The sequence below is a fragment of the Eulemur rufifrons genome, chromosome 1, assembly GCF_041146395.1.
Source record: "Eulemur rufifrons isolate Redbay chromosome 1, OSU_ERuf_1, whole genome shotgun sequence".
In the NCBI taxonomy this organism is placed as follows: domain Eukaryota; kingdom Metazoa; phylum Chordata; class Mammalia; order Primates; family Lemuridae; genus Eulemur; species Eulemur rufifrons.
The window spans coordinates 27003854-27017034 of record NC_090983.1 but is presented as its reverse complement, the minus strand read 5'-3'; the positions used below and the strand labels follow the sequence as shown (position 1 = coordinate 27017034).

Genomic DNA, 13181 nt, shown 5'->3' with positions numbered 1-13181 from the left:
GCTGATACCAAGCTTTAATTAGTCAGACTTTTGCATAATTCATCACGGTCACTTTGGAAGTCCAGCAGAATATGCTTTTGATTTGATCTCAATGAATTCATTTTAAAGGACTGGTCATCTTATTAGTTCTTTGCAATGCAGATATTTAGATCTTCCCAGCGAAGCCATGACAATGCACCTAGTCTCCTAAAGAAATGAATTGCTACATGAAGATTTATAAAGAAATGAATCAATATGTAAAAAAGTTATTCCTGTTAGACATCATTCTTGATACGAACATAATCCTTAAAGACAGGAAAGTAAGTTAAAGTTCTTTCTGTCTTTGAATCCATAGGCCGTCCATCTGGCCCAGGCAAGTTTCCAGATTGAAGCCTTCGGCTCCAAATTCATTCTTGACCTCATACTGAACAAGTAAGTATTTAGTCATAATGCTCTTATAAAGCAGGTACAATAAAACTTCATTTTTATGATATTGGTTTAGTCAAAATAATGTCTGTTGTTGAAGCAACTGATATTTTCTAGCTGATTATATGTCATCGAGCACTTAAAGTAATATATAAACGTCTGAACGATGAATTCTGTCTTTTTTTCTTTTCCTGAAAGAAAAGACATTTAACATGTTTAATATCTCAAATGTCATGCTAATGTTATGATTTTAAATAGAATAAATATTTGCAGTAGTGCTAGTTAAATGTTAACTGTAATCATCGCTATATATGAGAAGCATGGTAAATTATTGATTCAAGTATAATTTAACTGCAGTCTAGAAATTTCTTCCATTTTAACCTTTATAATGCAATTCACGTGACTTCTGTAGGAAGAACGAAGTAAATGATGACTTGCAAATACCTATTTTGAGAAGATTCTTTGCTTCATAATTTGCTCTAATACGGTTTCTTAGAAATTTTTGTCCTGATGACAATTTACCTGATTGTCTCTGAGCATGTGTGTGTTGATATTTAAATGCTGTTTCCTAAGTTGGAGCCAGTTGCACAGATGTCTTTGTACAAAGTGTGACCAAGGCTGTTGACTTAACCAGGGCTCTTCAGTCTCAAATAGAGCTAGCACTGAGCCTTTCTTCGGTGAAAGAGATTTTTTGTGTGGTTTTCTTGAGTTACAAAAACTCCAGTCAGTATTTTAAGCTCTCATTAGCATTTTGATCAGGACTTCATCTTTGCAAGAAAAATACCACTTAGTGCTATCAAACGCCATAATGTAGGTGACCACAGCCGATATCTGAGAAATTGCAAAGGACTATAAAGAACAACTATTAAATTTCTCATATGCCAAATTCTGTGAGCTCTGCAGAAAAAAAATGCAGAGTCAGCTTGGGTGCTCCTTACTCAAGTGTTATTGCAGCTTCTAGTCAGAGTGAATCAGCAGAACTCAGAATTTCCCGTGTTGAAGGTATTGCAGGTTTTCCTCTTTGGTTGAGTTCCGTTTCATCATGCTGTGTCAGAAATATGCCTGCCTAAGAGATTTGTTTTGCCAAATCTTAGACTATGTTGAGAAGCAAGATATGGCTAATTTTAGTTAAAGTCCTCTATTCCTTTAACTCTTACTGCAGTGGAGACCACCATTCCAAACTGTAGCATGATGATAGCAACTGACACTGCTATGTGTTTTGAATAATAAAATATCCTGGCCAAACCAGAGTTTCCCAATTAGACAGTAGATTATGGAGAAAGGGTCACAGGGGATGTCCAGATACTTGAAGGTCTGGAAACATGCCAGAAATTATTCATCAGTAATATTTAGCATGTGAAGGAATCAAGTTGAGCACCTGTTATGAGAAGTCCCTGCCTTGAAAAATTTAGAGTCTCATTGGGGAGGGTTAGTAGTTACACATATAATTTTAGAAGAGTGTGAAATGTGCTAGAGGTTAATGTGGAATGTTATCGTAGCATCCAGGAGACACAGCTCTTCTGGGTAGGAGAGTGTGAAAAGGCATCTTGGAAAAGGTGATGCTTGAACTAAATCTCGGAGAAGTGTGTTGTAGGCATGTGAGATAGTGTGTCTATGGAGGCAGGGCCATGTTGCAATGGCATGTTAGGGGAGCATGAGTCTTTTGTTGAGCTTCCTCATAAATGACAAGGTTGATGCAGAGGGAGATGGGTCAGGAGAGATAGGCCAAGGGACAGTTCAACTCATGGAATATCTGGTATTTCATGCTCAAGTACTTGGCCCTTATCCAAGTACTTGGATAATGAAAAATCAAGTCAGGGGAATAAACAGAGGTCCTGTTCTCAGGAACTGCTAAGATGCAGGGAGAGGGAATACTTTTAAGAAATCATAAGCTGATAAAAATCATTAGGACTGCTTCAATGTGGATGGCGAGGCAGAGAGAAGAGTTAAAGACAACAGAGGTGCCTTGATTGGTTGGTTGGGTGGAGCGGGGTACTTAGCTAAAATGGGTAGCACCAGAGAACAAACAGGTTAACTGGTGAAGGGAAGAGAATGTGACATCAGAGGAGACATAATAGATTTGAGGGGCTCTGGGACACACATGAGGCCATGTCTAGGAGGTTGCTGGGTGTAACCTCAGAGGAGAGGTGGGAGCTAGAGAGAGGGGACTCAGGAGTTATTTTCATGTAAATATTAATGACAAACATGGCTATGAATGAGGTTGCTCGGGGAGGATAGGTAGAGAAAGGAGACAGAAGCTGGGGGGACAGTTGAGAGGAGGGGAGAGGAAGAGGAACCCATGAAGGAGATTGAGAATGAGTGATCAGAGAGGTAGGAGGAGAATCAGGAGATGGCAGAGAGTTTCAAATAGGAAGGTGTGATTTGCGGTATCACATGCCATGTAGAATGATCTAGTGCAGCAGGAGCAACAGTTGCCCTTTGGGTTTGCCAAGTAAGTGGTCACTGGTGATCTGGAAGCAGTGGTTTCAGGTCACAGTGGGCTGGGAGTGAAGGGAAGGGGATGATATGGAGATGGCAATGCCGATTGTCGAGGTTTGGGTGAGAAGAAAAGAGCTAGCAGATGACTTTGGGGTCAAGGTGGGACTTTATAGTGATCACAGAGTAAGTAGATAGATTGAGAGATGGCGCTCATGAGAGTGAGAGGTGGAAGATACCGAAGAGAGAGGAGATAATTTATAGGGCAAGAGCTGGGTGTAGACAGAAGGGAGTGAAATCAAAGCATAAGGGCAGAATTTAGTTTTGAACCAGGGGAGACAGTTCCTCCTGTATACATATGAAGGTATTAGGGCGTGTTCAGGTGAGGGAATGGAGTTGAAATGCGTCTCTGAAGATGTTCTTTTAGACAGCATTGTCTGCCGAAGGGATTGGGATGGAGAGGGATGGTGTATTGGGGTTTGAGAAAAATGATGAAAATTTAGACTAATTGCAGGGAGGAATGGGTGAGGAAGCTCATCAAGGGTCTAGTTAAAGAACATATGAACAACCTTCATTAGAAATCATGAAGTCTTTGTGTTAGGTGTTAGTCTTTGTTTATTTTTTCTTGATTTTTTTTTGTGTGTGTGTTTTTTTTTTTTTTTTTTTTTGAGACAGGGCCTTGCACTGTCTCCCGGGCTAGAGAGCAGTGGCATCATCATAGCTCACTGCAACCTCAAACTGCTGGGCTCAAGTGATCCTCATGCCTCAGCCTCCTGTGTAGCTGGGACTATGGGCGTGTGCCAGTGCACCTGGCTAATATTTCTATTTTTGGTAGAGATGGGATCTGGCTATGTTGTTCAGGTTGGTCTGGAACTCCTGGCCTCAAGCGATCCTCCCACCTAGGCCTCCCAAAGTGGTATAATTACAGGCATGAGCCACTGTGCCTGGCCTGTTTTTTAAATTTTATTTTTATTATTTTTCAAGGTCTGGGTGCTCCATCACCGCAGTGTGTGAGTGAAGGAGGTGGATTGTAGTGTGGATCCAGGGTCCAGTCTTTGGGGTGGCACAAAGAAAAAGAGTGCAGGCACAGCGCTTTGGACACTGATGAATGACTTGGGTCGTTAAATGTCAGGATCCAGTCTGGGTAGGAAAGGAGATGAAGTCAAGAGGAAGCTATGGACTGGAGGGAATGGAGCTCTCCAAAGTGAAACACGAGTGCGGGGAGGCCGTGAGAGCTGCCATCGTGTGGTACCTCCCCAGCAGGGCGGTCCTGAGCCTTCTGAGCACAAGGTGAGTGTGTAATACGTGCGCGATGACCTGGAGACGGGAATGGTGTCACAGTGTGAGACGTGTTGTGGGATGGGCTCTAGTGTAAATGACTTGTAAGGGCTGGGATTAGCTAAAAAGTCTGATCCATGTTGGAATAAAGTTAGAGAGTCAAGAAAATGTTTAAATTAGTCATGGAGGAATCAAAAGAGCTTCCGAGGAGAGAGGGGTCTCATTTCCACCACAGGGTGATCATTGCCACGTTATAGGCAACAATTTTGAACCATCGGCGGAGGGGAAAGGCAAAAGGGACGTGGTAAGCATGTGGGTTCAGCGTGTGAAGAAGTGAGCGTGGAGTGATGTTACCGTAAACTGATCCGGGTGGTGGCCACAGAATCCACGTCGTCAGTGACCTCACCAGGCCTGGAAGACCAGCTTGTGAGGACTGTCCTGCTGTGAGCTCCTGAGAGGAAAGCCTTTTTTGAGTCTGCATGTTCCCAGACTGAACAAGGAGGCCTGGGCTTGTGGAGGCATCTCAAGGCCGTGCTGTGTGTTTTATTCGTTCGTTCGGCAGCTGCCGAGCGAGCATCTGCTGTGTGCCTGTGACCACTGTGGGTGCTGACATTGCTGGGACTGAGACAGACCAGATCCCTCCTCCCTAGAAGCTTCATTCCAGAGGCGGAGGCAGCCGCTGAGTACAGAAACCCTGGGCTGCGTGAGGGAGGGGGCTCGGGTGGACTCGGAGGAAGCCAGAGGCCTGTCTGTGGGGGGACATTGGGCTGCGCCCTGGTTGTAAAGAGGAGCTGCCACATGATGCTGGAAGGCTGAGGGTTCCACACAGCTGGGACAGCAAGACAGCTTGTGCTGAGGAGGACGTGGAATGTTCAAGAAGGACAGAGGCCGTCGTGACTGGAGTGCAGTGGCGGGCAGCGGTGGGAGGCTGAGGAGCTGAGGCCAGAGAGGGAGCAGCCGTGTTGCCAGGCCCTGCGGGACTGTGTGCCGTGGCCAGGACCTTGGTGGAGGTGCTGGAGGGCAGAACGCATGGAAGTGACGTGATCAGGTTTACATTTTATTTAGTTGTGGCCTCAGAGGACCTTTAGTCATGGGCCTCTCAGAGGATTCCCTCTTTAAAATCTTGTTTTATTTTTCCTCTAGAACAACCATTGTTCCAAGTTACAGTGGGTTTTCAAAAGATTTCTAGGTCAACATTTCTTTTTTTGGTGTCAAACAAGCATTGTAAATTTTTTATTTTTACAACCCATTTTATTGAGGTATGATTGACATTAGATCAACAATTCTTAATGTGTATCAGTCCTTGGAAATCCCAGGGGTCTGAGGATCGTCTCCTGTGTGTGTGATTAGAATTATGCCAAAACTCGTATTACCCATAATTATATTTGCTGGTGCTTCAGCAAGTGTTTACTGGGAATAGCCGTGATCAGAGCTGGGTAATGGTTGAGAGCACAGGTTCCACCGTCAAACAGACCTGGATTTGAATCGGAGGGCTTGCCATTTACTAGCTGTATGATCTGGGCCAAGTTTCTTAACTTCTTCCTTTTCTTCTTTTCCTCCTCCTCCTCCTCCACCTCTCCCTCCATCACCTTCACCATAAAATGCACCCCTTTAAAGTGTACCATTCAATGGTTTTTAATTATATTCAAGAGTTGTGCAATTATCACCACAATCTAATTCCAGCACATTTTTATCATCCGCAAGAGAAACCCTGTACCCATGAGCAGTTCTCCCCCATTCCCTTCTTTCTTAAGCCCCTAGCAACCATGAATCTACTTTCTGTTTCTAAGGATTTGCCTATTCTGAACATTTCATGTAAATGGACTCATACAATATGTGGCCTTTTGTGACCGTCCTCTTTTACTTAACATAATGTTTTCATGGTTTATTCATGTTGTAGCTGAATAATATGCCACTGTATGGCTGTGTCCTTAACTTTTTTTTTATTCTTAACTTTTTAAGCTTTAATTTCTTTCTTAAATTGTAGGTTGTTACGAGGATTAAATGAGATAATGTATGGTACTTTCATGTGTCTGTTAAGTCAGAAGAGCAGAAGGGCATGGTCAATAAATATTTGTATTTACAGTTAATTATTGTCAGTGCAGCAAGGCAGTCAGTCACTGGACTGGGTGTTGGGGGATTCAGCATTGAATAGGAGTCATTGACCTTGTGGAGCTTATGATCTAATTCTAATCACACACACGGAGGAGACAGTCCTCACCCCTGGGACTTCCGAAGACTGATATACATTAAGAGGAGCACAACTCAGATAACGTACTTCCATTGAGTTGAAAGCATGCCTGAGATACATTTGGTACTTCTCCAGCTGTCCCGCAGCTGCTTACTAGACACCTATTGAAGAATATGACAAGACTCGTGGGTCCTTGCGTGTTTGGATATTTAAATTTCCAAGGCCATCTCATTTTGTCCTAGGTGAATGCCCAGGCTCTCAGCATGCTCTTTGGTTTATTGTGAAGTGAAATCCCTGCTCTTCTCTTGGCCTCTGCCCTGTATAGAGAGGGACAAATTGTCAGGATGCATCAAGCGTAAAGCCTTCTTGGTTAATAAGGTAGCAGCACGTTCCTAAGAGAGCGCTGCTCCCGCCAGAGAATGTGGCAGTGTGACATGCCTTCTCGTGTGTCTGTCTCGAATGATGCCCACGGAGAACTCTGCTTGGGTGAAATCTCTGTAAAACATCCACGTTGGGTGGCTGAAACCTAAAAGTGAGGAGTGGACTGAAAACTTGGAGAGTAGAGTAGTTCTGAATTTAGAAAAAGATCTTTGTTCTGATCTTCCGGGAATCAGAGGTGTTTTATTTAAGATGAATATGTAGAAAGGGTGATTTAAAGAAATATATGCACATAGTAATTTGCTCATTTAAAGTAGTTCATGCTGTGCTTCTGAAAGAAGCAGCCACACTGATACAGTTTCCGTAGGTTAAAGGGTCCAGCTTTCTTGCTGACTGGCGTGGTTGCTTCATTCTTCATGCAGCCAATTTCCTCTGCAATTGTGTAAGATACTCTGCTGAGAGACACAGGGAATCCGGAGCTTTGTGAAAGCATTCTCCCTCTCTAAGAGCCCATGGTAGAGAAATGAGATGAAAATGTGTGAGAATAGCATTATAACATGATAGAAAGTGACTTAGGAGACCTTGGTGAGGAGGGGAGGTTTTTGGGGGAAGGTGGAATTTCATGGGAGTCTTCCATGATGCTGCCTTGGTTTTGGATCCCCTGGTAGCAGACCCTGGGGTGAGGATTCCAGGAAATGCCCCAGAGGGAGTGGGGAAGTGAGATAAGGAAGAGAAAGAAGCCAGGGAGGGGTGAGTTCTGCTTGCTACTGTGGGCATCTGCAGCTCATTCCCACTGAGGAGCCCTGGGCATCTGTGGATTCTTATGCCAGAGTTTTTCAGTTGCAAGGCAGGGGAGCTGCCAGTGTGTCATTGGCTGATGGCTCTTTCTGGGGGCAACTTACAACTTCCTCCTGGGCAGGAAAAAAGCTCTCAGGCCGTGAGTCTCAGGTATTTCCAGCAGCTGCCTTTAGTGTGTCAAGGAGATAACTGAGGGCGTGAGGACCCGTCAGCAGCCACTATGGGTGCCTTAGATTTGGAAAGATGTGGGAGGGAGAAATGTGTATGCTACACGGGCAAGTGGCGGGGCAGAGGTGTGGGAGCCAGAAAGCATCGCACCCCTGGGGTGAGTCAAGACTGCTGAGCCCCCACGCCCAGGGAAGCTTGAACTACGGAGCAGCAGATGGAAGGCAAAACCACCTATTAGAATTCTAAGGAGAATTTCACCTTCATTCTGCTAGATGTTTTTTCAGCTCTGCAGATTTGGAGATTGAACTTAAACTTGGTTTGTAAAAAGAAACAGGCCTCCTGCTGCACTATTCTTTCGAGAGTGATGGGACCCGAAGTCAGGAGCTGTGGCTGGGGACCCATACCAGCCCGAGGCTGTGGGATCCTTGATGGGGGTCATTGTTGTCCTTAGGTGTTGAGTTTCTGTGACTCCTGAGCCTGGATTGGCTGGCCACGTGTGTCAGTGCTGGCCCCAGTTTCTCTACCACTCTCTGCCCGTCAGCCTCACTGCGGAAATTCCTCTTTTGAGTTTCTGGGAAAGGGAAGCTGGGAAGGCACCAGCCTGGGACTTTGGAGTCAGGACTTCCAGTCTCAGCTCTGCAGCTGGGCATGCTCTCTGGGCTTTAGTCTGAAGGGGTTAGAGTAGATGATGTGTACATTGCTCTACATTCCAGGAGTCTGGGTGTTAACGATGCTGCTAGCTCATAGGCTAAATGCCTTATTTCCTAATTTCAAGGGATCTACCTACAGAAGGAAGTCTTTCTACTACAATGGTAATAGTAAGAGACCTTGTGCTAAGCTCTTTACCCGTATTCTTCTATTTAAATTCCTTTAATAACCCTGAGAGGAAGAGATGATTATCCCCATTTTACCGCTGAGTAGCATGAGACCTGTTGAGATTTAGTCACTCCCTGTTGAGATTTAGGGATTCCAATGCGAGCTCTCTGCCTAGAGCCGCCTTCGCTGTGGCTGCTGCGGTGGCAGTACTGGACCGTCAGTTTGCACAGAGCTGGGCGTCCTTCTAATGATTGCACATCTGTTCACATTAAGTGAGAAAAGAATGGAGCCACTTTTGGTCAATTTTTAACAATGTAAAGAAAATGCAGAAGGTCCCAATAGGATTTAAAATAATCCTGTTTGGTGAGCAGAACCATCTGTTATGTCCCTGATTCGTATGTTGAGGTCCTAACCGCCCCCCCTTACCTCAGAATGTAGCTATATTGGGGGTAAGGTCTTTAAAGAGGTAATTAAGTTAAAATGAAGTCCTCAGGCTGGTGTCCTCGTAAGAAGAGGAAGTTTGGACACAGACTCTCATGTGTAGGGAGGAAAGACCACGTGAAGACATAGGAGAGCGCCCTCAGCATGAAACCAACCCTGCTGACACCTTGATCTTGGACTTCTAGCCTCCCGAACTGTGAGGAAATAAATTCCTGTTGCTTAAGCCACCGGTGTGTGACATACTTTATGACATGCTTAGCAAACTGATACACCACCCGAATTCATTTATTGCTTACTCGTTGCAGCAAAACATTCAGCATCAAGTGCTGCTTGGTAATGGGTAAATCTGTTTGTCTCATATTGTAATTTCCAAGTACTGTTTCAAGAAACTATGGTCTTTTTCATTTAGGTACTTTATGAAGATTGGAACTATTTTGGTAATTTTGAAAAAGCTTCTTTGACAATAAAAATCTTAAGGGGCAAAGATTCCCAAAGTTGCTGTGAATGTTGATTGCCACTGTGCTGGGTGCAGTATTACGTGGGTGAATATTGCATTTTATATGTCCTAGAGGCCCAGCAGTGTTCTAAGCGATGGGGTTTTCTCTCCTAAAGCCATCCTTTCTGCTAGTCCTAAACATTTTGATTCTAGGGTACCAGGTAGCTCTTCTTTTTGCCATATTTTCATTGGTCAGGTGAATACCTAACAGGTCTCATCTCAGGCATTTCTGATTGAAAAGTTAAACCTATATTGGATGCTTTGGGCATTATCATCTGCTTTCTAAGTCTCATTTTTATACTGGTAGATCAGGTCCAGAAACTCTTGAAAAAATTTAAAATAAAATAAATATTGCTTAAATTTTAGTAGGTTCTAGTTCTATTTATTTAGAATGTGTAGTCTACCTACTTTCAAAATGGTTTAAAGATGACTTTTACAATTAAACATAATAACACGATTATTAAAAATAAAATCACAACCAAGTCATTGATATTTATGTACTGATTCTTGATTTTCATAGATGGACAAGGCCTAGCATAACTCTTGGGTGGTGAAGTAAGTACAGTGGAGGCTTCCCTACCCCACCCCCATTGCTTATTGACAATAATTACTGTGGATGAACGGGACCCAAGGGGATCAAACACCAGGCTGGGGAAATCAGGAGGGCTACAGGAGCTAAATTTAGATTTTCTAAGTTCTGGATGATGAAAAGATTGTGCTTGCCCAGAAAAGAAGAGCCTGTGGCTGTAGTCCCTAGCACCAAGGAGAAAAAAGGTAGACAACTAAGAATTTCTAGAAGAACCAAAGGGATCTAATTATCAGTGGGATCACATTGCACTGTTTATATTATCTAAGATATGAAAAACATATGTAGTGAATTAAGGGGTTATTTCTTGACTGATGGATAAAAGAAGAAACTTTGTAGGTGTCCACTCCAATGCAGAACGTTGGCAAGTAAAACCTGAACTTGATTCATTCTTCAGAACACTTCCTGGTTGTACAAAGTAATGTATAAAAATTCCAGCAGAAGTTAATCATGGCAAAAAATTGAAAAGCACAGAGAATTAGATGTGACTAGGCATCTGAGATGAGTTAATTATGGTAGTTACTGAATTTAGATATTACTTTTCTGACAGTTAAGTCAGAAAGGCAACATAGTGGGTTGTATATCTCATTATCTGCTGAAAGAAGTTTATCTGTTTGTCTACAGATGTGAGTGTTCTCCTGTCAAAGAGAATTTAATCCTGTTGGCCCTGATGTAGCAGGACATTCAGTAGCATAATGGTTAATGTGTGCAACTATGATTTTGCAAATGACCAGAAGTGTTACTTAAATGGACATCTCTTATTGACCCTCTGTGTTAGCCAAGTGCATAAAGTTCTTTCTAACCTCAGTGAATTGATTGATAGATTTCCATTGATGGAAGCCTTTTATTATGTGAATCATTCCAAGCACTTTAATTTCACAAATGTTTATTGAGTGCCTGCTAAGTGCCTGGCACTGTTAAAGTCACGAGAGAGAAGCCTTTCCCTCAGGAAGCTTGTAGAACAATGGAGGAAAAAGACAAGTCTGCAGGCATTTAATGACAATCTGAGAATCCTGAGGTGGGCAAAATACAGGATGCTTTCACCCCACATAGGAGGGATACCTAACCCAGATTAGGGGTGGGAATGGATAGGGAACTAAAAGTTTATGGAGCTAAATGTCTCAACTCAGACCCAAAGTTTGTGTAAGAGTTGGTCAGGCAAAGGTTTGAAAGGAAAGGCAGCGTGGAGGCCTGAAGGTAAGCGGAGACCTGGGGCATGGGGTGAGAGAAATGGAGGCATGGAGAGATTTACAGAACCACATGGCTAGTGACAGTGAGATCAGAGCGCAGGATTGCCCATTGCCAGAGTCTGTAACAATTGAGACATTATCTTAGGCTATTCATGCTGCTATAACAAAATACCGTAGACTGGGTAATTTATAAATTGTAGAATTTACTTCTCACAGTTCTGGAGGCTGGGAAGTCCAAGATTAAGGCACCAGCAGATTCGGTATCTGGTCAGGGATCTCTGCTTGCAAGATGGTGCCTTGGTGCTGCATCCTCACGTGGCAGAAAGGCAAGAGGGACAAGCACTGTGTCCTCACATGGGGAGGAGAGGAAAGGGCCAGACAGCTCCCTGATGCCTCTTTTATAAGGGACATTAATCCCATTTATGAGGGGGGAGCCCCCAGGGACTAATCACCCCTCAAAGGCCCAACCTGCTAATACTAACACTTTGGGGTTTAAGTTCCAACGTGAATTTTGAAGGGACACATACATTCAAACCATAGCTGACATTTTTCAATGATAAAGAAATTCCACTGAAAATGTGTTTGCAAAGTTCTACAAAGTTGAACCTTAGAGAAATAAAAAACACTTTATATCATTTGTCTTTTAATCTCGCTTTATTTTCACTACTAATATTTCTTACATAAAACTAGCCCCAAACAATAATTCATTAAAATTTCCTCTCGATTCTATGTAGATAAATAAAGTAAGATCTTGATATCAGATGAAATGGCTCATTAAGATTCTCAGTGGTCATCTCCTGCCAATAAGAATTGTGTTATTTCTGGAACCAATTTTTGACAATTCATAAACTAGAGTCATCAATTAGGCATTTTCCCTAATTAAAAAAAATTAATTTTAAATTAGAATCCCTGATATTAGAATCCAGCTATGGTTTATTATGAATTGTTTATAAAAGTGCTCTCTTTAAAATGTCAGTTCTAATTCATCTTCCATGATGATATGTGAATATTTAGATTGTGTTGTAAAAAAACCAATCTATATAGGCTTTTTTATAAAACCATTTCTGCAAAATATTTCAAATACTTCTTTAAGTTAAAATAATTAAAAATGTATCTTTTTTATAGGAATAATTTTCAAATGAGAGACTAAAAATCTCTAACACATTGTAGAGTGCACATTTCATTTCTTCTTTTATTTTTTGCCCAAGTGACTCCACACATCCAATAAATCAGACTAAACTATGTGACTTGAAGGATTTCACAACATAAGGACAGGCTGTATCTTTATAAATCCCTAAGATTTCTTTTTTTTTTTTTTCCCTTAGACTCTCCCTCCAGCTTTATTGAGGTATGATTGACAAATACAAATTGCATATATTTTAAGGTGTACAACGTGATGGTTTGATACAGTTATACATTGTGAAACGATCACCACACTCAGCTAATTAACATATTCATCACTTCACATAGTTATCCTTTTTCTTTTCTTTTTTTTTTTTGTGGTGAGAACATGTAAGATCTACTCTCTTTGCAAATTTCAAGTGTACAATGCAGTATTATTAACAATAGTCCCCATGCTGTGCATAATATCCCCAGAGCTCACTCATCCTGCATAACTGAAATTCTTTGACCAACAAAAGATTTCTTAGAGACATAGTTGTGTCTGAAGCTCTTCTCATTACTGTTAGCATTTATTCATTAAGCACTGATGTGGTGCTTGACCCTAAGAAGATGCTTTGCTTTTTAAACCTGTTCAGACAATGGCAAAGGGTTTCTTTGTGTGACTGCTAGCACTTGTTCTCCCTTCCTCTATACTGTGCTAGGCGAAGGGGAAACAAGAGTAAGATGCAGTCCCTTTAAGGAGCCCACAATTTAGGGTGAGATCAGGGAAAGCTACACAGAGGAGGGGGTGGCTGAGCTCTTTTGAAGGATGAGTAATTCAGGGATGAGTAGTTCAATATTTTTGGATGCAGTGGGGGACAATAACTGTTTGAGCAT

At 42.4% G+C, this 13181-nt stretch overlaps 1 protein-coding gene across 2 annotated transcripts in view; it reads left to right on the top strand.

Moving 5' to 3' along the window:
* The window catches only part of ADAM23 (ADAM metallopeptidase domain 23), a 153720-nt gene that overhangs the window by 33275 nt on the left and 107264 nt on the right, over positions 1-13181 (top strand). For both annotated transcript variants that reach the window (XM_069467886.1, XM_069467894.1), the window contains exon 3: positions 335-411. In XM_069467886.1, the coding sequence (XP_069323987.1) occupies positions 335-411 (77 nt within the window). The remainder of the gene's footprint in view (positions 1-334; positions 412-13181) is intronic.